The following is a 27,515-nucleotide window of genomic DNA, read 5'->3' as shown; positions in this document are numbered from 1 at the left end:
GGATCTGCACCTGTATCTTGACAGGGTCGCTGGTCACCTCAAACCCCGGCACACCAGCCATTTCTAGGATCCGCTGTTGGTCACTCACCTTCTTGTCCAATTCTGTAACTAGCTTCATGTCAAACAGTTTGATGTTAAAACAGCATTTTTGAATGGCAATCTTGTGAAAGAGATTGGCGCAATTGAAGAAAAGTCTATTCCTATACTACATGTGGACAATCAAAGTGTGATTAAACTTATGAACAATCCAATGTTCCACGATCGCTCTAAACATATTGTTAAATAGTTTTCTTATTATAGTATGTTTTAGAAAGCTGAATGCAAATTTAGTATCCATATAGCAATGATTTATTATAATTTAATATTAACATTGATCAGCTGGATTATTGTTTTCAAAATAAATTAAATGAAGAGAACATGAGTTTTATTAGCTAAATAATTTAAACTATTCATTTTGAACATTGGTGCCGAAACTTTTGCGAATCAACTAAATGTCGACTACTGGAGCATTTACAAGGTCCAAAGTCAAGAAGTCTGCTATAAAATCTCAGGATTTTGATGGTAAAAATAATGAGGCAGTAAGTGATAAGCATATTCCTTTGTCGGTAAGATCTCATAAAACTAGCTCAAGTAGGAGTAGGAATGAAAGTGTTTTAGAGGTTATGGACGAATTGATTAAGATACAGGAAGAAGAAACGTCCCTTGTTGTATCATGTGCTAAAGCAAAGGCGGCGGCGGAGAAAGCAGAGGCAGAGGCAGCAGTAAAAATAGCAGCAGCTGATGAAAGACTTGCCCGAGTGGAGGAAGAAGCCAAGCGGAAGGAAATAGAAATGAAGAAGAAGCTACTTGAAGACAGACTGTCATCTCTTAGCAGGGGATCGTCAAGAGTCAGTAGCAGATCATCTAGGACTTCAATTTCTTCTCTTCCACGACCGTTGCCCACAAAGGAAGCTGTTGAAAAGTGGATGCAGACAAAGGATCAAGCTGAAGACATTAATAAAAATAACGTTTTGAAGCCTTGTACTAATGTTCCAGTAAATATTATGAAGAGTGTACAGCAGGAGGTATCCTTGCCGCATCACGAAGTACAGTCTAGTTTCCAGCCTCGAGAAGAAAACTGTGAAAATCCTCGAGAAGCAAGGACTGTAGCTTTCAGCGAAGGAAGGAGAATTCCTCGATATGTTTCGTGTTTCCCTCGAGATTGTCAACCTGATATTTAGAGAGAAGATGCCGGCGAGAATATTGTCAGCTCTACCTAATTTTAGCGGAGATCTAGACCAATGGCCCGCTTGGATAGCTGAATACAGGCGATCTACTGAAATTAATGACTACACTGATTTGGAGAATCTTCAAAGACTTCAGAAGTGTATTACTGGAAAAGCTAAAGAAATGATATCAGCACTGTTGATATATCCTGAGAACGTACCAGAAATTGTTAATTTGTTGGAACGGAGTTTCGGAAGACCAGATATAATTATTAAAAATCTCATAGCAAGCGTGAAAGGTCGACCACCAACTAAGGACTACAAGCCTGACACTTTGGTTGCTTTTAGTGATATGGTAAGGAACTTAGTAGTTACGGTAAAATCCTTGAAGCAGGACCACTACTTGTTTAACCCACAACTTATGGAAGAGCTCACAGAAAAACTGTCCACCAACATGAAGCTCAACTGGGGAATGTTTGTCACCTCACCACAGTCTCAATTGAAACAACCAATTGGCCTCGACAGCTTTTCGACGTGGCTCTCTTCTGTGGCGGATGCAGCAATTATATGTACTCCCAGTACATCTACTAGTGGAAACTTTAAAAACATTTCATCAAGAAATGAATCAAACTCCAAGAACTTTGTATTAGTACAACATGAAGATGACAAGAAGTTTAAAAAACGTATATGTGTTTGCTGTAAAAAACAAGACCATACATTGACAGAATGCAAGCAATTCCTAAAGTATGATGTAATTAAAAGATGGGAGACAGTCAAGAGTAACAGTCTGTGTTTCAATTGCTTGAAGACTAAACACCGAGCGATGACTTGTCGTAACAAACTTGCTTGTGGAGTTAATGGCTGCACCTATTTCCATAATAAACTGTTACACGTGACCTCAAAAGAAGAAGGTGCTAATAAAGAGACACCCAAATTGGAAATTCACAGTGAACATATGGGGTTTCAAGAAGAACCTGTTGCAAGAGTGTTGTTGAGGGTTCTCTCAGTAACATTGGTAGGAAAAAATGGCAAGCAAATTGAAACATTTGCTTTAATTGATGACGGTTCAACTATTTCTGTCATCGAAAAGGGATTGGTTGAAGAACTCGAAATTGATGGACCTACTAAACCTGTATCTTTCTCCTGGACAGATGGATCTGTTTATACAGAAAAAGAATCTCAGACTGTAACACTGACAGTTATAGGAGATACAGGCGAACACTTGACTCTAAACAACGTGAAGACTTTGACAGCCTTGCAGTTACCAATACAGTCTATGAATTCAGAACAAATGAAAGATAAATGGTCTTTGTAATTAAATCAACATGCAAATTAAAAAAATAATTAAGATATTTAATGCTTTAACAAACTAACATTTTTTTACACATCAGAACAATCCAACTCTGGTAAATATTGATTTCTCCATGACTACAAGAATCAATAAAAATCATCCAAAGATAAACAAAAAAAATGTTCACAATATCAAACAGCTGATGACTAATTTATATCACAAGCACACGCCCCCGTGGTGTCAACACCAGCACGACGAACATCAGCAATATGGTGTGGCATACCATCAACCTCTACGCTGGTTTGTGAGAGCTGCCGTGAGACCACACCAGGCTTCCATCTCGTAGTACATAAGGAATTTTTAGGCTTGACAAACACAGGTTCATCAGGTGAAAACTCAGTTCTTAGTTGCTCGTCACAATTTACAGGTTCGCCCTTACACCTCCACCTGTAGCAGAACAATCTAGAGCTTGGTGTCGACTCTTCATTCAAATCTTCTTTTGGTGTTAGATTATACCAATATACCATTTCTTGAACACTTCTTCTGGTTCTTGTTGCCATTCTCTTTATCGTTCTATGGTTTCGTTCAACGATTCCATTGCCGGACGGACGGTTCACACACCTAAAACGACGGATAACCCCCCATTCCTCACACAGTTGTTCAATTTGTTCACATCTGAATGTTGCACTATTGTCCATTAATAGTTCTTGGGGTGGACCTCGTTCTGAAAACAGTTCAAGTAAGATTTTTACTACCTGTTCTTTAGTCTCACTTGGGATCCGTCGCCAAATGCAAAACCGACTTGGACCACAATCTATAATTGTAAGAAATTTATATGACCCATAATGAGTCACATCAATCGCAAGCCTGTGCCAATTCTTGTCGCAATCCAAGTGCCCCGGCTTCCATTTGATGGGGGATGGATCAACAGATAAACATTCTTTGCATGATTTGACTACGCAGTCAACGTCCTGTTTACTAAACTCAACGGCTGGGTAACAACGCCTAACTGTGAAAAGAGTTCGATTAACACCAAAGTGATGCAGACCATGGATTCTTTTGACCAACTTTTGTTTATCCTCATCCTCTTCTTCACCCATCATTGCAATACTGGTCTTTTCCTCCTCTTCTTCACCCATCATTGCAATACTGGTCTTTTCCTCCTCTCTTGCCAACCACTTTTTAGGAACTCTCGTCAGGCGATCTGCTTTGTTAAATTGCGATTTAACCAGATCCATCCTCACCTTAAGGCCACATTCTGATATGAGGTCTTTTAACAAACCCAACCGTCTTCTTACAAGAGCTTCACCCATCCCATGTGTTTTAATACGTCGGTCTCCTGTTAATATGGATGTTACCCAAGCATAAACGGTGGCCGAATCTGTGACCAAGTATAACTCCTTCAAATTCCATTTCAAAGCTAAGTTCACTCCTTTCAACAAAGCCTCTAACTCAGCTAAGTTAATATGCGCCGAATCATCTTCTTTCCTTAGCCAAGACGCGTCCTCAACTATTTCACCATCAATTTCAATGCAAATACCGATCGCCAAGCTGCTAGCATCACACCACACAGTTCCTTTGTCACTAGATGACACTGCCCATTTTCCAAACACAGGATCCTTTTCTTTTACGCTTTCCATTATATCTCCTAACATTATCTTGATTCGGTTGCCCACCACATCGTCCCATTTCAAATCTGTCAATTGCCTCTTAAGAAAACTGCATGCTGGTCGAAGCCAACCAGCCACCGGGAAATGTCCGATTAACTGCCCACACAAGGAGTACACATCCCTCTTGGTCTCAATTTTATCCAAAGCTTTTATCTTGTTGTCTCTGGTCCACATCAACTTGCCATCTCTTTTTGAGACGTTAAGCCCCAAAGTTTGACTCACTGCCCAACAGATTCCTAGTTCTTGTCATTACATCCGACAACTCCATGCTTTGAAGAGAACACGCAGCTTTCAACTGGGTTTGAGTATCTTCTGGCAAGCCATGTACAACTGCGCTCTTAATCCACTCATCAGATACAAAAGGGTCCACCAATTTTGCCAATCTCTTCAAATCAGAAGCATATACATCTAGTGACTCACCGGGAAGTAGACGCCTAGCTGTAAATTCTGCATAAGCCTGAAAACAGTTCGCAGAAAAGGCCTGCAGCAATGCATTGGTGAGAGCCTCATAGTTACTCTTTACATTTTCTGCTAGCCCGTCATATACAGAAAATGCTCCTCCAGCCAAAAATAGGGGGAGAACTGTCTGCAAGTCTTTCACCTTTTGGAGCTTACATACCAATTCTAGTTTCTTTAACCACTCACTAAAATCACCACTTCCATCATACTGCTTAATCAAGTCTGAGAACTTAACACCAGTACCTGACATTATGCCGAAATAGCTTGTAATTAAATCAACATGCAAATTAAAAAAATAATTAAGATATTTAATGCTTTAACAAACTAACATTTTTTTACACATCAGAACAATCCAACTCTGGTAAATATTGATTTCTCCATGACTACAAGAATCAATAAAAATCATCCAAAGATAAACAAAAAAAAATGTTCACAATATCAAACAGCTGATGACTAATTTATATCACAAGCACAGTCTTATTTACAGGAAATCCCTGAAGAAGTGTTTCAGCGTGGTCGTCCACGACTACTGATTGGACATGAACATGTACATTTGACAGTGCCTCTGAAAGTAATCATTGGACCTACAAATGCACCGATTGCTTTGAAGTCGAAACTAGGTTGGACAATAAATGGTCCTACTGGAAATGTAAACTATCAAACTCGTATAGACAACGACTTTGTTATGTTTAAACATGAAACAAATTCAGATATGTTGGAGCTTAACTCACTAGTTAAAGAAAGTTTTGAGAGGGATTTTATCGACTGCCCGATTAAGGAATCCAATAAAAGTGATGAAGAGGTTAGAGCAGAAAAAATATTGGAAAATACCTGTTCACAAACAGAAGATGGTTGTTGGCAAACTGGTTTGTTATGGAAAGAAGACAAACCATGGTTACCAGAAAGTCGTTCCGTTGCATTGAAGAGATTTAACTATGTTGAAAATAAACTGGAAGAGGCCCTCCAGCATGAGGGAGAAACTATGGACACATTACCTAAAACTTCATCAGACACACCCACATTCAAAGATATTGTTGATAATGGATCTATACACCTAAAACCAGACGATGTACAAGATTCTCATAAAAATACTCCAAAAGATGACCCGTTGTTGGAAAAACCTGCTAAAGAGTCAACGGAAAGTGCAAGTGAAATGAAATTAGATACTTTAAAAGTGGATGCCAAGGTTGATGATATAGAACCTCCATCAACAATATCAGATGCTAGTAGCAATATTCTGTCTGATGGGCCAGAGGTTGGTAAATCTGGGCCAATAGTCAACGAATCAGATTCAGCAATTGAAGGTGATCAACAACACACAGAAAATACAACTAGTTCTGATGTCTACACCGAGCAATCTGTCCAACAAAATACGGTTAATGACACAGAAAAGACCTATGAAAAGGAAATCGGAACAGAGGATAGTATGTCTCATGTCAAGGAATCTTTAAATGAGAAAACTGAGGGTCAGTCCAATGAGACACTAGAATTGAATGTGGAATCAAATGCTAACGTGTTACCAAATGAAGTGATAGTTGAAGATTTACCAAGTGAACAGCCAACAGTGGAGCAGGTTGAAGTGGTTGATAAGGTAGAAGTACAGTCTGAAAATGGTAAAAACTGGAACAAGAACAGCCTAACATTAACGAAGTACTTGTCCAAGGAGAAGAAACCTCTGCAGCAGTTCAGATTGAAAAAGAGATCAAGAATGATGAAGTACTATCGGCAATTCAAGATCAAACCAAAACTGATTCACCACAATATGACGGTCAATCCAAAAAAGAAGTATTGGTTGAAAAACAGCCAGTGGATGAAACTTCGCTCACTAAGGCATCCGAAACTGATGAGCCGATAGATAAACCACCTACAACTGAATCATTAGATGGTCGAGACCGGCCTAGGCCTGAGAAGCCCCCCTGGGAGAGGTGTAGACTGGTGAAGCTGATGACCTGAGAAACCCCCCCTGGGAGAAATGTTAAATAGTTTTCTTATTATAGTATGTTTTAGAAAGCTGAATGCAAATTTAGTATCCATATAGCAATGATTTATTATAATTTAATATTAACATTGATCAGCTGGATTATTGTTTTCAAAATAAATTAAATGAAAAGAACATGAGATTTATTAGCTAAATAATTTAAACTATTCATTTTGAACACATATTGAGACGAGATACCATTATGTTCGACAGTTGGTCTCTGGGAAACAGATCACTGTCAGATACATTCCAACAGAAGAACAAACCGCTGATATTTTAACAAAGGGCTTATCATCATTGAAACATGTTAAAATGAAAACATTCATTGGGATGGTGACCTCTTAACTAAAACTTATTTTCTAAAATGTATTATGGACATTACGGGGGTGTGTTAAAGATGTAATTTATTCATATTATAATGTCCATAATAGTTATGTTAGAAAAGAACATATGATGTTTCCTTGGCAACAGAGTTTAGTTGTTTGTTATATTTTGATGAAGTAAGATGTATACACAAATCTAAGTTTTTCATTCTATCAGTTTTACTATTAAATTAACTTAATTTTTGATCCACAAGACGACTTGTTATTTTAGACGATATTTCCAACACAGTCGAGTCGGCTGTCCAGCTGGAAACCGAGAAGTTTTACTGCAGCCATGTCGTCCGAGGAGTCTCTTGAGAGGGTACAAAGGAGTTTCTGGGTTTTGTCTCCATTCAGTTGCAGCTTATTCATCTGGAACCATGCTTTGGCTTCTTGGACCTGGATTATGGCTAAATCCCTAGTGTGGTGTAGGTTTGGCCCTTTAGTGAGAAGCGTGGTATCATCCGCAAATAGTATAGAGCTGCTGGTCTCGTCGATGTCATTGATGAGGACCAGGAATAGAAGAGGGCCCAGTACAGATCCTTGGGGAACCCCCTGGTTCACCTCCAGTTCTAGAGAGCTTGCGCCTTCGAGTATTACCCTCTGGGTTCTGTTGGCTAGGTAGTTCTTGAAGGTGGAGAGAACCACACTACCAACGCCATATCTGCTGAGTTTTTTGAGCAGGATATCATGGGATACACAATCAAAGGCTCTGCTGAGGTCACAGAGTGTTAGCATTACCGACTCCCCAGCTTCAAAGGCCTCGCCAACTTCTCTTGCAATCCTGGCAATCGCAGATGAAGTAGATCTCCCTGCGCGGAAACCGTGCTGCGAGTCTGAAAACAGCTGGTGTGTTTCAAAGTATGTATACAACTGATTCTTCTTCACCGTCTCTATCACCTTACTAATCACAGGTAGTATCGAGATAGGTCTGTAACTCGAGATACTGGCATGATCACCTTTTTTGTATATTGGAATGGTCTTGGCTCTCTTAAGCTTGTCCGGAAAGACACCTGTCAACAAGCACCTGTTGATAACTGTAGTCAGGGGGGCAGAGATGTCATTAGCTACATCTTTTAGTAATTGGGATGACCAGCCAAACGAGTCACATGCTCTGGAACTTTTGAGTCCAGAGATCAGAGTCCGTATCTGCTTTTCTGAGATGGGATTCCATCTGTCAAGGGAACAGTGGAGCTCTTCCACACGCCTTCCGACATAAGCCAACGGGTATTGGGGGCTATCTGGGATGTTGTAGATAATTTCTTCAACAGATGAGACAAAGAAGGTGTTGAAATCATCTGGACTCGCCATGCAGGACATTTTAGGCTTTTGGGGTTTCACACTATTAACCACACTCCAGGCTGCTTTGCAATGGTTTTGCGAGCTTTCAATGAAACAGACATTGGCCAACTGTTTGGCTTCCTCAACTTTTTATTATAAAATCTTTTCAGGGCCAGGTAATTATGAACATCCCCTCTGTCTCGAAGGGCCATCATCAGGTTTTTCAAGTCGGTTAGGTTAGGTGAGTACCAGTCTCTCACTTTGTGTCTTGGCTTAGATAGATTTTTATCCTTGAGTTTACCTGTAGGCCTACCTTTTTTGCTTGTGGCAGGGAAGCATTCGTCAAAGAGGTCCTGTAAGGTATCAAAAAACACATCGAACCATGCATCGGGGCTTTGTAAGTCTAAAATGCAATCCCATCTTACTGCCCTGAGACGACCCTTAAAGCTAAGCAGAGCCTCAGATTTTGAGAGATTTAGTCTATGCGAGAAAATATAATTTGCATGCCAGGGGAAAACAGTGGGTGTACTCACCGATGAAGTGTTGACATTTACTACCACGGCATCATGATCGGAGATGTGTGGGACAAGAACTTTCGAACTGTACCTCTCCTGCGGAAGCGATGTAAGGATGATGTCGAGGCATGAGTTCCCTCTGGTTGGGATTTCGTTGGTAATAAATAAGCCACACTGTCTTGTCAGAAGCTTGAAAGTTTTCTCCTCACTGGAGCTGGACAATATGTCAACATTAAAATCACCACAGACAACAAGATTACAAGACAAAGAAGACAAATAAATAATACATTTCTCAAAGATCTTGCAAAAACTATCAAATAGTGCATTGATAGGAGACCTATAAACAGATGCGACCACAAGGTCGAAGTCCGCAACTCGGATGGCAGCTACTTCACAGACTTTTTCTTCACAGAAATTTTCCAAATTAATAGTGGTGAAATTCAGTTCTTTATTTATATAAAGCGCAACACCACTGTTTTTTGCAGTACTCCTACAGAAACTTGTGCCCGTTGTCATGTTACTAATACTATGGTAGTACATAACCTCATCATGTACCAGCCAATGCTCAGACACACAGAGGATATCCAAGTTTTCGTCATCAACAAAGATTTCAACACTGTCAAATTTGGTTCTCAAACATTGGACATTCAAGTGACCAATAATTAGGGAGCTTGGATCATTTGGTATGACTACCCCACTGAGGCTAGTGGATGCTTCTGTTTCCCTAAAAAAGTCTGGGACTCAATTTGTGCAGGCCTACTAGGCCTATGGTGTCTGCTAGGTCTCCGGGCTGGTAAAAATTTCCTTACAAATATGTTTGTTGGCCAAAACTCTGAGGTTAGAACCCTGTCAAAATCGTTTTTACACACACCTACTTTAAAGGATTTGTATGAATTGTACTTACTCTTCAGTTCTGTACATTCAACATTTTGGATACCTTCACTTGTGAGGAAGTTGGAAACATCTGTAGTCGTTGTAGATGGTTGGAGTCTAGAGATAAATAGCCACTCCTGTTTTCCAACTGATTTTAGAGCTGTCTTGACGTTGGTACCAATCACACCAGGGATGTCACGACCCAATTTGGGCTTCTGAGGATTTTTAAGTGCACTAGCATACGTTATACCACCATTTATATCAGGTTTCCTAACCTGTTGCTTGTTGGTCAGAGAAGTTTTGTCGGTGAGAAAGTTGTAGATAATTAAATATACTTTACTGTTTGTATTCAACTTTTCTTTCTATCATGCTTAAGTTAGTTTTGTTAAAATTTTGGGTTGAGCAGAGCGCCCAAATCTCAGTTTTATGTGGCGTTGCGGCGAGTAGCGCTGCCCGCAAGCTGTAGTGTAGTATCACATACCGGTAGCTAATTATAATGAAGGCCAACTGAATTATATCAAGCTGGTTAATATGCCTTTTGGTTATCCTCAAGAATATTACTTTTGCATCAAATATTGAATATTGCTTTAATATAGATAGGCCTACATTCCCAACCAGTACAGAAGTTCAGTTATAACTGAAAGCTCTACCTGTATTTCTTATATTTTCCCGTAATAAGTAATATTATTACAGCCAACAGCACAGCATTGAATGCATTTTGAAGAAAGGTTAACTATTTACTACAATTCAATCAACATATGTACACGGTGCACACTGCACGACTTAATGTCTTCATAAAAAAGAGAAAAGAATTTATTTATAAAAAATAAATACATCTACCTTAAAAAATAAGGTTGCCAATGACACAGAAAAAAATGTACACTTAAAATATTGAAGGATTATACAGCTATAAGACTGATTAATTTTGATGTTTGCCATATAGATGATTTCTCATTATGGTCAATGAACCTCTTAATGTTTCATGAATAATAATTTTCAAAAATGATCTGTCCAAATCATATTGTTTCCAAAAGTTCACAAAAAATTTTGATAATGTTCCTCTAGAACCAATAAGCAATCCAATCACCTCAATTTTCAAAATTTTAAAATTTTGCTTGAAATATTCAAAGGTAGATTCATATTTTTTTTCTTTTCTTCATTTACTTCATTAGGTTGATTTAGGTTTATTTCAAATCGAATTGTTGGATCGAGAATTATGCCTTTGTTAGTTTCTCTTTCGATCAATAAAATATCTACTCTTCTGGTGCTTCCGTTAGAAGAAAGACAGTGTACTTCTTCGTGCACTTCCCATGTATTATACCTTTTTCAGAAGGCATTTGCTATAATACTTCTTATTTTGTGGTGCCTAGTGTTTCTTAGAAGTTCACCAAACGGACAGAAGCCATAAGGGCATGTGCAAGGGTTTCAATCTCACCACAGGCATGCCTGCAGCGGTTATTGCCCTGACTTCTGCCGTGGAGAACACGCACTGGCACCACATTTGTGTAGAATTACACTAAATGATATTCAAAATATAAAAGAACCATTTTATTGAATTCTTAACACATCAACCTAAGCAGAATATTTACTAACAAACTTAATAATAATAAAAAAATCAGCTGATGTATTAATTACTTATACATTTAACTATCTAACACTTTTCCCCTCTTTCTTTTTACACGGATTCAACAGCTCCCATTCTTTGTCTCATCTGGTCCGCATGTTTCCTTTTTATAACACCTCCACAAAGTACATCATATGAGTACAGTCCATTTTTATTTTTCACCATTCCAGCTGACCAACCATTTCCATGTTCATTCTTAATCCACACATCTTCTCCTTCTTCAAAAGTTCGAACTTTTTTGTTGTCCCTCCCTTGTTCTTTCCAAAGCTTCATCTCCATCTTTTTCCTAAGATTAGGTTTCATATTGTCAAAAATTGTTGGTAGTCTACGACCGAGAAACAATTCTGCAGGAGCCCTACCAGTTGTTTTCTGAGGTGAGTTTCTGTAGCTAAAAAGAACATTTTGAAGAGCTAGCATTCCATCTCCAACATCCTGCTTTGTTGTGTAGAACCGTCTTTTCAAAGTACGAATTAGTCTTTCCACAAGTCCATTACTTTTAGGATGGTAAGGAGTTGTTTTTATGTGGTTGATAGAATTTTTCTCAAAAAATGTTTCCATTTCCTTTGATACAAATTGAGGTCCATTGTCTGTCACAATTTCACTTGGTATTCCATATCGACTAAACCAAGATCTCAATCGTTGAATGATTGTTGAAGAGTTTGTTGTCTTGAGACAGTCCACTTCTGCCCACTTTGACAAAGCATCAATACCTACCAACCACATAGATCCGTTGACTGGCCCTGCCAGATCAATGTGTACCCTTTCCCAAACTCTATCAGGTACATTCCAAGGATATAATGGTACTTCTTCCACATTATCTCGATTCTCTTGACAAGATGTGCACCTCTTGATATAAACTTCGATATCTTTATCCATATTTGGCCACCATACATAGTGTCGTGCTACAGACCTCATTGATACAATACCAGGATGTCCTGTGTGCAATATCTTCGGAACATCAGCTCTCATGCATTCTGGAACTACAATTCTTCCAAACCACAATAATATGTCATCTTCAACACTCAATTCATCTTTCTTCTGTTTGTATGACTTCAACATTACAGGAACAACAGGGGGCCATGTATTTCTCAATACAAAGTTTTTTGCCATTTTAATTGCTTTATCTGTAAATGAATTTTGTTTCAAGAGGTCATAAGACATGATAGAGTTAACCTTATCAACATTAAAAAAACCAATGTGAGCCTCCTCAGGTTGATCTTCTACAATCGGAAGTCTTGATAGAACATCAGCACACACATTATCTTCTCCTTTTCTGTACTGTATGTCATAGTTGTATTGATTCAACTGGTGAGCCCACCTCACTAAACGGCTATTTACAACTTTTGGGAGATCTCGCATATTTCCAAATATCCGTTGTAGAGGTTTGTGGTCGGTTACTAAAGTAAACTTCCGACCATATACATATTGATGAAATTTCCTGAGTCCAAACATAATAGCTAGCGCTTCTCTGTCGATATTTGAATATTGTTTTTCAGCGGGCAATAGTGTACGACTGGCAAAAGCAATTGGTCTTTCTAATCCATCTTCATATCTGTGCATTAGTACACTTCCCAATCCATTTTCTGATGCATCACAGACCATTACCAATGGTCTCATTTCTTCGTATGGCACTACTGTGTCTTTACTTGATAGAATTTCTTTTACTCTTTTATGTCCCCTCTTCTTGTTCGGACCATTTCCATTGTGATTTAGTCCCAGTCAGCTTATGGCGATCACTGCAAATGGCATGAAGTCCCGGAATAAATCGTTGATAGTAGTTAATAGAACCTAAAAATGATCGGAGTTCCTTGACATTAGTAGGTGACCGTGCTTCTCGAATGGCTTTTATTTTTTCTTCAGTAGGATGTATTCCATTCCGGTCGATTGTATGTCCCAAGTAAGTCACTGACTCTTCAAAAAATTTGCATTTACTAGACTTTGCTTTTATACCAGCTTGTTTCATTTGTTTCAAAACTTCTCTCAAATTTCGTAAATGCTCGTTCTTATTCCTTCCAGTTATTATAATATCGTCCAGAAGAACTCCAACCTGTGGTATCCCAGCTAAGAGTTTTTCCATATATCTTTGGAAAATACCTGGACTAGATGATATCCCAAAAGGTAAACGTTTGTATTTATAGTAACCACTATGCGTTGCTATTACTAAATACTTTCGGTGTTCTTCTGCAACCTCCATTTGTAGGTATGCATCACGTAGGTCTACTTTGGAAAACTCTTGTCCGCCTGCAACTTTGTTTGTTAGTTCCTCAAATGTCGGAATAATTGCATTTTCTGGGACCAAATTTTGATTCAAAGTGACTCGGAAATCTCCACAAATTCTTATTGAACCATCATTCTTTTCTACTTTAACTGTTGGGGTAGCCCAGGGAATAGGTGTAGCAGCAGGATCTACCTCTTCAATGATATCCTCATTTACAAGTCTTGTAAGTTCATTCTCAATTCGTTTTTTCAAGGGAAACGGAACCCTGCGCGCTGAAAAATATTGAGGGTTTGCATCTTTTCGAACGTGAATTCGTGCTTTATAACCCTTGATTTTCCCATGCCCTTCAGAGAACACATCTTCAAATTCTTTTAGTACTTCCTTAACCCTCACATCATCCATCTTATATTGATTATGATTCTGCTTACATTTTACTTTACTAATAGTAACATCAGGAGGGAGGTTCATATTAAAGGCTAATATCCATGGTAAACCAAACAGCGGTTTCTCATTTCCATTTACTACTGCTACTTTTAATCTATGTGCCTCATCACCTACTGTAACATTGACATAACATTCACCAAGTATATCTAAAATATTGTTTCCATATGCCACGTATTTTGAATTAGTATTATCAAGTCTTGGTGAACCAATCTTCTCCCAAAGAGGCTTACCTATCATTGAGGCCCAAGCTCCAGAGTCAAATTCCATGTTTGTAGCTACTGTACCTTATTTAACTTTAAATGAATACGTGCTTTACAAATATGTCTTCTTTCCTTTTTAACATCGTTTATCCTCATGTCATGTGAGTCCGATTCAGATTCTTCATCTTCTGACTTTTCATGCAAATTATTCACTCATTTTTGCCGACATACCTTTGCAAAATGTCCTATTTTTTTACAATTCAAACACTTTTGTTGATAGGCTGGACATTTACCAAATTCATGCTTTGTTCCACATCTACTACATGGATGATTTGTCTTTTCATTGTATTTCACTTCTCTTTTAAACTCCTTATTGTTTCTTCTTACTTGTGATACTTCCAACTCTTTATCATTATTCTTGAATATCTCATGACGAGCTCTTTCCATTGAAGTGGCCAGTTCAAAAACATCTTCAGATGTTAACTTGTCACCATTTTCTTTTACCCCATCAGGCCATCGTTGTCTAATTTCTACTTCAAACTCTGGAAAATTTATACCTCCAACAAATCTATATCTTATTCTTTCATCAAACTTGTTCTCATACTTACAAAAATCTGCTAAATTTTCCAAACGTTTTACAAATTCGGAAAGACTTTCACTATTTTCTCTGATACTTTTTTCAAATTCCATTCTAGCTGAAAATATAGTTTTACTAGCTTTGTATACTGACCTGAAACCATTAACTAGTTCTGCCCACGTAGCCTGATGTACTTTTAAAGGCAGCAGAAAGTTTGAAACTTTTCTTAATGGTGCAAGACCCACATAGTCAAGCAAAAGATCCCTTCGAGCATCCTCTGCTCTCTGAGAATCTTCTCCCAATCCTTTTACCTTGCATAACAATAGAAAATGTGCTTCATAATCATCCCACCTACTAGACTCATCATAGCTTTGACATTTGAACTTCTCTATCTTTGATTGTAATGTGTCTTCTTTAGTTTCATACTTATCTTCTTCATTGAAATAACTATTTCTTCTTTTGGTTCGTTTACTCATCGTCGCCAATGTAGAATTACACTAAATGATATTCAAAATATAAAAGAACCATTTCATTGAATTCTTAAACACATCAACCTAAGCAGAATATTTACTAACAAACTTAATAATAATAAATCAGCTGATGTATTAATTACTTATACATTTAACTATCTAACAATTTGCAATCATTTTTAAGCTGTCTTTCCGCTCAGATTCTGACAAGCCTTCTTTATTAATAATCTTTTATTTCCCGGAGTATAGTCCTTGAAAAGTTCAACACCTTTACCCTTCTGTTTTAAGCTTTTCCAATTTTCAAACTCTTTTTCTCTTAAGTTATTTTTTAATTTTTGGGTATTTATTGTTTGATTACGATCAATTTCTTCTAGGTGTAAGTGTGTTCTAAGTGTGGTGTAGGTGTGTTCTAGGTGTTTTTTTAAACAAATTGTTTCTATCAGTTTAAATTTGTCTTAATTTATTGTATAACAATTTTTAACCCGTCTGAGTATTTGTATAGAATTAAGTTGTTAAATATATGCTTCCCACTGAGCCTTGATTAATCCAAGTCCTTTATATTTTTTTGGACTATATAACAGAAAATCTGGAGTGTCAGTTGGTAAGCTTAATATTTCTTTGACACTACTTTTAACCAGTTTGTCTAAGTCCGTTAAAAATGCTACCGGTACTGGTAATTTATGGAGTGGAGCATTTTGAAATGGATATATTAATGTTGGCCATATACATTGACTAATTATATTAAACTTTTGGCTAGACAAAAGTAATGTAGTCGATGTTAGTCTTTCTAATTGGGATTTGAATTGTTTAATTATTCTTTCTTTATTAAAAACGATCCCTTGGGAAAAGTTAACACCTAAATACTTTATGTTTTCACCATCTGAAATACTTTTTATGAATAAGTTTTCATCTAACCAGATATTACTTTCAACTAGAAGCCCTTTTTCAATCACAATAGACTGACATTTGTTGGGGTTTATTTCTAGTCCGACCGAATTAAGTAAATTAATGGTCATTGAAGTAAGGGTTGCAACACTTTGTTTGTCTTTACCAATAATAACTAAATCATCAGCAAATCCCATTATGGTTAGTCTATCTAAATCCGGCAAAAGTTCGTATCCGTAAGCCATTTGAACTTCTTTTTCACTTAGTTTATTTAAAATGAAATCTGTGTACAAATTGTACAGCGTAGGGGATAAAGGTGCTCCTTGTAGTAACCCTCGTTTGAAGGGAATCGCTTTTGTTTTACTTCCACCAGTTTCAATAATAGTTTGGTTGTCTAACTGAAGATTTGCTGTCAAGGTTTTTAACTTCCTAAGAATGTTATGTGATTCTAGCGTTTTAACTAGGTGTTCGTGTCCAACACAATCATAAGCTTTGTTAATATCTAGAAAAGAAAAACGGAAAAACCAATGAAACGTCTTTTTCCTCTGTCTTAGCTTTTGTTAAAATTGAGTTCACTATTTCTACATTAATTGTTGTTCCTGGTGTACTAGTGGTTTGGTGGTGGCTCTTTGGTTTGGGTTAAAATGTATATGACCTCTCAGTCTTTTGTCTAGAACTCTTTCAACACTACTTCGTAAGACAGAGCAAATAGATTAAATTCCATGTTGATGGCCCCTGGATTACTTTATATGACTATAATAATGGTACAATACCTCGTCAAGTAGTCCAAATGATGATTGAGGTTAGCAATTAACCTACATGTTTCGCCGTAAATACGGCATCGTCAGGGTTACAAAAACGAAGACATCGATGTCACACGCACACAATAAATACACGAATATAAACATTTAATTACGGAGAGTAAACATTTAATTAACATTGATAGGCCTATCACACGTACACGACACGGACGGTCCCGGCGCAGGTAGTAGACTGCAGTTTCAGACTCCTTCGTCGCTGTTGTCCATGTTATCAGTAGGACAAAGGTCAGGTGGCCGGTTATTTTGGTGAATTAGCACATTGAAAATAGAGTGTGATTGGAATTGTAGTTTTTCATTGAGGATATGTCCACTGGCGGTGTTGTCATGGTACAATTTGTAAATTTCAAATTCCTCTAACGTGTTTAGTTTACTACCTTTCCTGCATTTATGTAGCACCTCAAGACCGTCAGCAATCTCACTCATGTTATGATTTAGGTCGATTAAATGCTGGGCAAACGCTGAATTCTGTTTGATTAAACGTGGTTTGGGCCTGTGTTCGTTGTAGCGAGTAGTGAACCCACGACCTGTTTGCCCAACATATTGGCTCGGACAATCTTGGCATTTGATTTTATAAACACCTGTCATTTCCATTTTATCTCTTGATCGGTCAGTTTGTGACAGGGTGTTACGAGTACGGTTTGTAGTTTTGAATGTCAATTCGATTCCCTGCCTACGAAGCTCTTTGGATAGGCAATTTTGTAGTGTGTGGGAATATTCAATACATACGTACTTCTTACGTTCGTCCTTTTGTTTGACCTCTCTATTATGGTGTTTGATTATAAGTTTGTCTATAAGCCCGCTATTATAGCCGTTGGATATGGCTATATGTTTGATGATATTGTATTCATTATTGTAATTTGTGGGACTTAAAGGGACCGTTAGAAGTCTGTGTACCATTGAGTTGTATGCTGCAATTTTTTAGAATGTGGATGATAGGAGGTCGCGTGAATGGTCTGAACTGAAAAGGTGGGTTTCCTGTAGATTTTATAATCGAATTTATTGTTAATTTTAGTTACGGTTAAATCTAGGAAATGTATTGCGTTGTCTTTTTCTGTTTCTAAGGTGAACTTTAGTCTCGGGGCTATTTTGTTTAGATAATTTAAGAGTAGATCCAACTGCCTTTTACTGCCATCAAACAAGACAATGGTATCATCGACATATCTATTGTATAACACTATTTAAGAATGATATTTGTTCTTGTCAGATAAAATGTACTCATTTTCAATGTAATTTAAGTATATGTCAGATAAAATTCCAGAGAATGGGGAGCCCATTGCCAGACCATCAGTTTGAGAATAATATTTCCCATTAAATGCAAAATAGTTTTGTCTCAAAATCTCTCTTAATAGGTCAATAATCTCTTTTATTGCCTCTGGTAACATAGTTGATTTGTTTGTTAGGTTTGTTTGTATTATATCTATGGTTTTTTCTATGGGCACATTCGTGTATAAATTCACTATGTCGAATGAGGCAAGCAAATGGTGGTTTTGTATGTGCCAATCTTTAGTTTTGTCAATGAAATCATAGGAATTCCTTAGGCTGTGGTTGTTGTCCACAGTAAAGTGTTATTCACTGATAATGATATTCGCTATCTACGTATCATGAACCCATCAGCCCCGATACTACGGGGGCTTCCTAAGGTACATAAAACAGGCGTTCCCATCAGGCCACTAGTCGACTACACAAATGCACCCACATACAATATCGCTAAACGACTAGAAAGAATCCTAAAGGATAACATAGTGTTAGACAATTATTTCTTCAAAGTCTTCTTCTTCATTAAAAGTAGTTGATTGTGTGTTTTCGTAGTGATCTCTAACAGATGTATTTTGCTTAGCAAAACGATTGTGGAACTCCTTGTAATTTTATTTATTGCTTTTGTTAATTTTTACTTTGTATGGTAAACGTCATCATTCTAATAATTGATTTAAAACAATAGCTTACATAGAAGCTGTAACTAAATAACATTGTAAATAGGATTTAAATTTTAAGGATTTTAGGATTTTAATGTTTAACAAATAATAAATCATAGAGTAAATACGTAGAAGAGACGGAAGAAAACTACAATTATAGGCCCAATACTTAATATGTTCAATGTACCGTAAAAGGTTTTAATAAATATTTTTTTATTGACACGAAAGTCTCGTATAATTCTTTCCTTCTTTTCATACAGATCAGTGTTGTCAGATATAAAGCCGGGTTTACACGCTCCAATAAAACATAAACGACTTGTCTGCAACGACTAATCATAGGTTGAGCGGACCATTTACACGTTCCGTCTTTTTCTCTAACTTTGGCTCTCAAACCACCCTCAGATGTATCTTGTTGTGAAGTAGTTAATAGGCTCCCTGTATATTTGACGATGGATGAGTTATTGTTATGGTCTGTTTACATTATTTCTGTTGCAACAAGTTTTAAGAGGAAAATAAAACCTAGAAGTAAGTGGTGTCGGCATTGGCTACTGAAAAAACAGTTATCTCATGTGGAGTTGCTAAAGGAGTTGAGGAACGAATCCTCTGACTGTAGGAACTGCTTAAGGATGACTGAGGATACCTACAACGATTTATTGAACATGGTTTCTCCACATATAAAAAAAACACCATAATTAGAAAGGCAGAATCTCCCCATGAAAGACTCAGTGCAACTTTACGATTCCTTGCAACTGGTAGAAGTTTCAAAGACTTGGAATTCACAACATTCATTTCTAAAACATCCCTCTGCAAAATAATACCTGAAACATGCAAGTTGATGACAACTGCCCTGTCTGCAGACGGGTTAATTTCTTTATATTTGTTGATTAATTCCACATTGGCCTTAACTCTATTAAAAAGTCACGAGAGGCTTGACTTACGTCTGACATAGTGACAAATGTGACACAAAACAGTAAAAATAAACTACACTACTCTACACAGTCCAAATATACCACAGCGGTTAAAACAACAGTACTACACAGTACAATTACACAACAGTTAACTGGACCAACGCGACATCGGAGGGTCTACAGGCTGCAACGATGACCGAGTCACCGTTTACACGCAACGACTTGTCGCTACGATCTTCAGAAAATCGCTACGATCTAAAGAAATTGGTGTAAATTTCCACCAACCTTCCAACCTCACTCCAACTCAGACAAAACGTAACGACTACCAGTTTACACGTTCCGTCTTGCATGAACGTTTTGTCGTTGCAGACAAATCGTTACGTTTTATCGTAGCGTGTAAACCCGGCTTAAAACATCTAAATTAATAGATAATTTGCGTGCTTGTTCCAATCCTCCGCAGCGCGAGCGTTCAGTGGTGTAGCGTAGCAGTAGTTTGTTGCAGTAGCCATCCAGCCATCCCATGCGGGCCACTTCGAACGCCGCGGCCTAAAGGTGGCCGTGGTGCAACCCAGTAGGGTAGTAAATTTCCTACTCTTTCCTCAAATAGTCAATCAGTAAAATAATATGCATAGGTTTTCTTTGAAGACTCGAGGGCAGAGCCTCGATTTGTATACAGCAATGGTCTAACTTATCTCTGTGGTCTACTCATCTCTACTAATCGTAACTTAGGCCTTCTTATTTCCTAAAATCAATAGACTAAATAAAATAACCTCTTAGTTCTAAAGACTAGTTTTATATCAATCCAGCTTTTAGTTCAAAGAAATTATATTGCAGTAACTTAAAACAAACACAAAATTTTTAAGACTGCTCTAAAAAAGAAATTGTAACATCTCGTATTTTACTATGTAGGCTATAGCCTATTTTTAATAATCTGTCGTCCTCTTACTAAATAAATTAACTTATAAATGACTCACTGGCCACCATTTTGGATATCTAGAAAACTCTCTCTTCCTTAGTTGAAAATGCTGTCAGTGACAGTGAAATATTCTAATGTTTTGTGTATATAGTGTAAAGTTTTGTGTTTCCTGTGCCAGTTTGGACTCTTTCCCATTCAGGTAAGCCTGCTATCCTCTCAAAAAATCCTAAAAATCTAGGCCCTTGTGCTCTATGCTTCACCCTTAACTTATAAATGATTATAGCATTAGACATAGTATAAATAAGTCAACCCTATGTAGGCCTATGTCATTTCATTTTTATCCAAATGCTGACTGAATTTTCATCACAAACGCTGAATGTTTATAGCTGGTTATGTTAATGAACTAGCTTTTAGTATGTTATAAATCTGAAATATTTATAAATATTTCAGTTGAGTTAAACATATAATCAGGTTAGGTTTGAAGAAGTTTTCAAGGTTATAGCAGCCCCCCTTTTCAACTGGCTGGATCTGCCCATGGTTGGGGTTTTAAGTTTTAATCCCTTTACTCGAAGAAGAAGTCTAACCTCTGACTAATATGTAAGTTATTGATTTTTGTGTGATTTTACAGAGCTTGCAGAGGATGAGGAACAGTTCAGTTTCAAGATAGTGTTTCATGGACCCGGCAACCGCAGCTATGTGCTTGGTGCAGAGACTCAAGAGTCCATGGAGCAATGGATGAAAGCTCTGGCGTGTGCTAGCTACGACTATATGAAACTAATGGTTGCTGATCTGCAGAGACAGCTGGACGAGATGGAAGGTATTTCTCCAACATAAGCCTGTCAAAATTAACCTCTTGAATCCCGGCTTTTGTTAGTACTGGCCTTACCCCCAACCCGGGTTTATTTAGTGAATTCGCAGACATTGTTTAAAAAATTTATAAAAAATCTAGGAATTGAGCAATTACAACAATGTTTATACTTATTTTGTTCAGAATAAACAGTAGAATCTGAAAATAATATAAAAAAAACATGGTAAAACATTTATAACATTTTTTTATACATGCAATATCTATATATATATATAAAAAAATTTTAAAAGTAAGCTCACAGTAAAAATAAGCAAAACACTTTTTGGACTAATAGTTATACCAATTATGTAGAGAATTTAATTCCCTACATAGAAATAGGTATATAGGGTACATGTTGAATTTTATATCGGTACTTTTTTATAAACTGCAATATAAAACGCCGTAAACGACACAAAACTGATTTTTTGCAGCCTTTTGAGAAAATTTGCAAATAAGTGTATGTAGTATGCAATAAACCAACAATAAACAAACAATATTGATAAATCTTTACTCTTTAGGTACCTAAGTATAAGTACAGATTATAAATCCCAATGAAAATAACATTAGTGTAGAACTATCTTACCTGTCAGAACTGCTGTAGCGTGTGGAAGTCTTGCATGCATGGATGGATACACAGAGGGGTGTTACATGGAGCACACATGTAATAGGTATCCTGCCGTTTTTGGGGCCTCCTCTTGGTGTGCATAGGCCTACAAACATGGCATTTTCTTCTTGGGCGAGGATTTCCAGCAATTGCAGGGATGGGCTCCAAAAAGTGCCTTTGCGTCAGGCGAAGTGGTGTTTCGCCAGACGATGGTCGACCACCTTGTGGTTTGATTCTTGTAGGGCAATAGACCTGAAGAATTTCTCTAACAAGCTCCTTCCTGAAGTCGGAGAGGTGGGGTTTCTTGCCTGTTTTTATCTTTTTTTAAATGTGGGCATTTCTTATGGATACGTCTAGAAGGTGAAAAAATAATTTTTTATACCATTTGATGGTTTTTCTTGCTGTGACATTGAAGGACAACTCCATGTCCCCAATGTCAACAGCACCCATGTTCTTATTATAATCTAAAACACTTTTTGGCTTAGTTATTTTAGATCCAGTTTCCCAGTTGGTTTTACCAGTTTCTTCTAGTCCATATGTATGCATCGTGGTCAAAACCCTCACCTCCCGCTTGTCCTGCTATCTTTCGTACATCATCACCTCCGTGTGGTGTACGTCAACCTGGCCAGTTTTAACATTGGATAACTTCTTAGGCAAACCTTGCCTATCTGGCAATACAGTACCACACTTGTTTATTTTGTGTTTATACAGTTCCATTGCTAGGCTAGGGCTGACGTACCAATTGTCAAGGTAAACCTTATGACCAAGGCCAAAAAAAGGCTCCAAGAGGGTGAGCACAACTTGCCCTGTAATCCCTATACCTTCTATGCCATGGAAGTTCAAACGTGTTTCAGCTCCAACGTAAGGCAAAATGTGAATAACCATGCTAGTCTCACAGTCAGACAAAACAAAGAGCTTAATTCCAAACCTGGCCCTTTTTTTGGGAATGTATTGCCGGAAGGCCAACTTTCCTTTGTACAGGAAAAGAGTTTCGTCTATAGCCAGCTTCTCTAATGGAGTAAACGTATCTGCAAACTGTTTGTTCAAAGAACACAAGATTGGATTGATTTTATGTAGTCTACCAAGTGATGTTTGGTTAGTAACAACGGAGTTATTAAAATGTAACATCCGCAAAATAGCCTGGAACCTATTCCTTGGCATAACCTCTCTGAATATTTTTGTCTCTATAAGGCTATCTGATGACCAGTACTCTCTAATTTCATTCTTTCGTACGTGGGACATAAGTATACATAAAGCAAGGAAACTCAAGATTTCATTCCTATTTGTAGGTTTCCAGTTTGAGATTTCACTTTGTGAAACGTTAGGTAAGCGTGAGACTACTTCAGTAAAGTAAAGGTTTGTTTGATCAACAATATGATCCACTAAATCCAAGGTAAATAGCTCCAAAAAAAACTTGAGATTGGACGATGTTTCGTCAAGACCACTGTCATTGTTTACTCCAGTATTGGAGCTGTCAAAATCAAAAAGGTTAGGTGAAAAATTTTTGTCATTTACCCATGGAAAAGTAATTGGAGGTTTTTTAAGGGTTTTAGTTTTCCTCTTTTTCGAGGGCCTAGTATCCTTATCTCTAGCACTGTTAGAGGAATTAGCGGTGTGTTCATTCCGCTTTTGAGTAGGCCTAGGCCTAGGTTTATGTGAACCATCACCACTGGGACCGGGGAGAACATCTAAGTTTATAATAGGCCTATCAGGGATATCATTATTACTGGTACTAGGAATGGTTGGATCATTTTCAACACTAATGTCTAAATATGGTACACTTTCAGTGCTGGCACTGGTAATAATATCATTAGGATGTACATCAATATCACGATCAATATTACTCACTGGCGTATTCGAGAGTGAAGTATCGAAAACATCCTCCATTGACGGTCCGATGTCACACAATACATCCAATTCGTCGTACAATTCATCGTCGAAATCTATTCCGGAAACATCACTAAGGTTGTCATTCCCTAAATATTCACATATTTCTTCATCTTGAAGTGATTTACCCGCACGATTCGACATTGTTTACAGAAAACTCATAACAGAGCACGGCAACAAGCTAGTAAATAAACAGCAGCGAATGATCACACAGCTGACAAATGAGAGCTGACTTCGAAAGATCGCTGCAGTGATGCCGTTGGGAATATCGAAAAACGAAATATACCACAAGAAAGAGCAGGTTATTGCCAACACGGCAGTACTAAACAAGGCAACCTTTCTTCTTCTTCGGTTTGCTTACCAAGCGCGGCAAATTCAAACTACACTAGGACGCGCCGGCGCGTCAGTGGGCTGGTAGCAGGGCTACCGGCCTGACGCGCGGGCGTGTTCGTGGGATTCAAGAGGTTAACATTAGTTATTGTTATAGTTTGTTACATGGGAAAAGATAAGAAAGTTAAAGTCGGCAAAGTAGTTTTAAGTGGGCGATAGCCTTAGTAGATGATCTCATTTAAATATTTTTTTCCTGACTTGCTAGCTAAATAGCTTAACTGTTGGGTTCCACTTTTGTGTTTATGAGTTGGAGTGAATGTAATGTTTTTTTTAAGCTGTATTTATAATTTTTTTTAAGATGGAGAACTTGGGACAATATTGTAGTAGCCTATTTTCAATTTTTAACATAAAAGTTAAGTTCTCTTATTTGTATATCAAAATGATAAAGATTTCAGAAATAAAATAGCACCTATTCTACGAGGGCTCTGACGCCACCAAGCGTGTGTCTATCTTGTACATTTTGGTGCGTGCACACTCGGCAACTCAGTCAGCGTCAAATCGTGACAACGGGAACATCTCCACGCTGCCCGCTTATTCAGAATTTCAACTGAAGATGTGCTCTGCGATTGAAAATCCTGCCAGTTGTAAGGTGCAGTCAGTGATACGATTTTTTTGGAAAAAACTTAAAACTGATATACATTTATTGCCAAGTATGTGAAGTTTACTGAAACAACGTAATAAATGAAAGTTCCGTGCATTCAGTTTAAAAATGGCCGAACTGACGTTCATGACAAAGCGAAGAGCGGACGCCTGAGCATTAAATTGGTTGCTAAAGTTGATGTAAAGGTTCGCGAAAACCGCCGATTCACGATAACGGAGCTTTTGCTTTGTTTCCCACAAGTTTCACGGACTTTGTTGTTTGAAATTGTCACACAAATTTTATCCATGATGGGTGCTGAAAATGCTCAATGACCACCATAAAGCTCAGCGAATGGGATAGCTTTGACATATCTGGATGCCTTAGACAGACATGGTGATTCACTACTGGATCGCATCATAACTGGTGATGAGACATGGATAAAACATGCAAGTTGCGAAACTAAATTACAGTTCATAGAGTGTGGGCCCACAAGCCCCCTAAAAAACCAAGAAAATATTTGCAAACATTGTCAGCAAGGAAGATTATGGCGACGGTGTTTTGGGACAGGCAAGGTGTGCTTCATATTGACTGTCTTGAACAATTTTAAACTTTAAGCGGTACTGTAAAACTTTGCCCAACCGTAGGAGAGCAGTTCAAAACAAGCGACAAGGGAAATTGATGTTGAAAATTTTGTTTGTGCAAGACAATGCCCATCCTAACACAGCAAACAGCACCAATAAACTCCTTGACTCATTCAAATGGGAGGTTTTCCTCATCCGCCCTATAGTCCTGACCTTGCACCAAGTGATTTTAACTTGTTTCCAAGAATGAAGACCTGGCTAGCAGTGGCGGCTGGTCCATAAGGACTCAGGAACGGAGTTCTCCTTTTTTCAACAAAATAGTAAAAAAAAAATAATAACATACTTAAAAATAATTTGCAATCCTACATTCAATGTACATAAATGTCAGTAGGGTCAATGTTCTTAGGACGGGTAGTAGAGGACGCTATATGTTTTTGCAACAGGTAGTACGCCGGGACGCAGTAGGTATGAGTCCAAACTCCCATATAAACTGCATGGAATATTCGACCAATCACAGCGCTGCATCAGGCTCTAATGCAACAGATATAGGGCGTTTGGGACTCCGTCCAAACAGTAGTTCAAACTAGTGCCACAACAATGCAGCGAGCGATCTCGATCTGTCAACACAATTATTTAGAGATCAGTCAAATAGTGAATACTACTGTAGTTTTGTGAGGTTATGTTTATCGTGCCATGCCGCCGGTATTCTATAGTTGTTAATTAATTAATTAATATACAGTTGTACCTGTACCTCTGTTTCTTTTCGTTATAAGTGTAGTGTAGTAGTGTGTAGTGCGAATTAATGAACAATGAATTCGGTGAAAAACATTTCTACGAAGTATGCCAGTGGCGAGGTGGTAAGTTTTGAACAGAGAGTTGAGTTAAAGCTGCTAGGCCCGCCAAAACCTGATTTAGTTATAACCCAATCTCAAAATCATGCAAGAGTAGAAAAGGATTTTCTAGAAATTTTAACAAATCTATGTACAACAATGCTGAGTGGTTGTGTGGCTGTAACGAAAAGAATGCTTTCTTCTGTTATTACTGTTTGGTTATGAATGCTAGTGACTCTTTTTGGACTGTTAATGGTGTGACCGATTTAAAACACTTGGCGGAAAAAGTAAAAAAAAAACACAAAATTAGTGAGAAACACATAAATGCTAGTATCGAATATGCAGTTTAAAGTAAAGTTAATATAGCAAGCTAGCTGGACAATGCCTACAGATTAAATATTCAAAAACACAATGAAGAAGTTGCTAATAACAGATATATTTTAAACAAACTTATCGATGCAGTTAAATTTGGTGGTATATTTGAATTAGCTCCAAGGGATGATGAACGTGATTCATCAGACAATCCTGGAATTTTTCCAGGTTTGATTAATCTAATGGCTGACATAGATGTTACACTGAAACAGCACATTGAGAAGGCAAATAATCGAGTATTTGTTGGCCTTTCTAAAACAATTCAAAACGATTTGCTTGACTCGATTTATTCAGTTTGCCATCGACTGATTTCCGAGGAAATTCGCCAAAGCAGTTATGTAGCAATTCAAGCAGATGAAACCACAGACATAGCTACACTATCTCAATTGGATTTTATTGTTAGGTATGAATTGAATGGTCGAATTAAAGAGATATTTATCACTTTATGTCAACCTCAAGAGTTTGAATGCTGAGGGAATTAGTGAGGCTATATTTTGTGAATTGCAGAAGCTAGGACTGGATAAAACCCCCGACAAAGTGATAGCCCAGAGCTATGACGGCACGGCTACGATGAGTGGGCAACATACTGGCGTACAGGCTAGGGTGAAAAAAGTTTATAAAAACGCCCACTACGTTCATTGTTATGCACATCAATTAAATTTAGTTTTAGAGAGGTGTTCTACTCAAAACAAACAGATTAAGATATTTTTCAGCAATATTGAAGGATTTTCAGCTTTTTTTCTCAGTCAACAAAACGAACCAAAGTTCTTGACGACATCGTTAAAAAACGTATGCCGAAAAATCCAGCAACTAG

At 37.7% G+C, this 27,515-nt stretch overlaps 1 protein-coding gene across 7 annotated transcripts in view; it reads left to right on the top strand.

Annotated features, from left to right (window-relative positions):
* Nucleotides 1-27,515, top strand: part of LOC129004818 (sesquipedalian-1-like) — a 65,724-nt gene that overhangs the window by 6,064 nt on the left and 32,145 nt on the right. For all 7 annotated transcript variants that reach the window (XM_054433481.1, XM_054433496.1, XM_054433472.1 and 4 more), the window contains exon 3: nt 21,239-21,427. In XM_054433481.1, the coding sequence (XP_054289456.1) occupies nt 21,239-21,427 (189 nt within the window). The remainder of the gene's footprint in view (nt 1-21,238; nt 21,428-27,515) is intronic.

Source organism: Macrosteles quadrilineatus, unplaced genomic scaffold (genome assembly GCF_028750875.1).
Source record: "Macrosteles quadrilineatus isolate MER2022 unplaced genomic scaffold, UCM_ALF_1.0 Scaffold_1__1_contigs__length_201487025, whole genome shotgun sequence".
Taxonomy (NCBI): Eukaryota; Metazoa; Arthropoda; class Insecta; order Hemiptera; family Cicadellidae; genus Macrosteles; species Macrosteles quadrilineatus.
The sequence above is the reverse complement of the archived record's forward strand: the minus strand, read 5'-3'. Positions and strand labels throughout refer to the sequence as shown.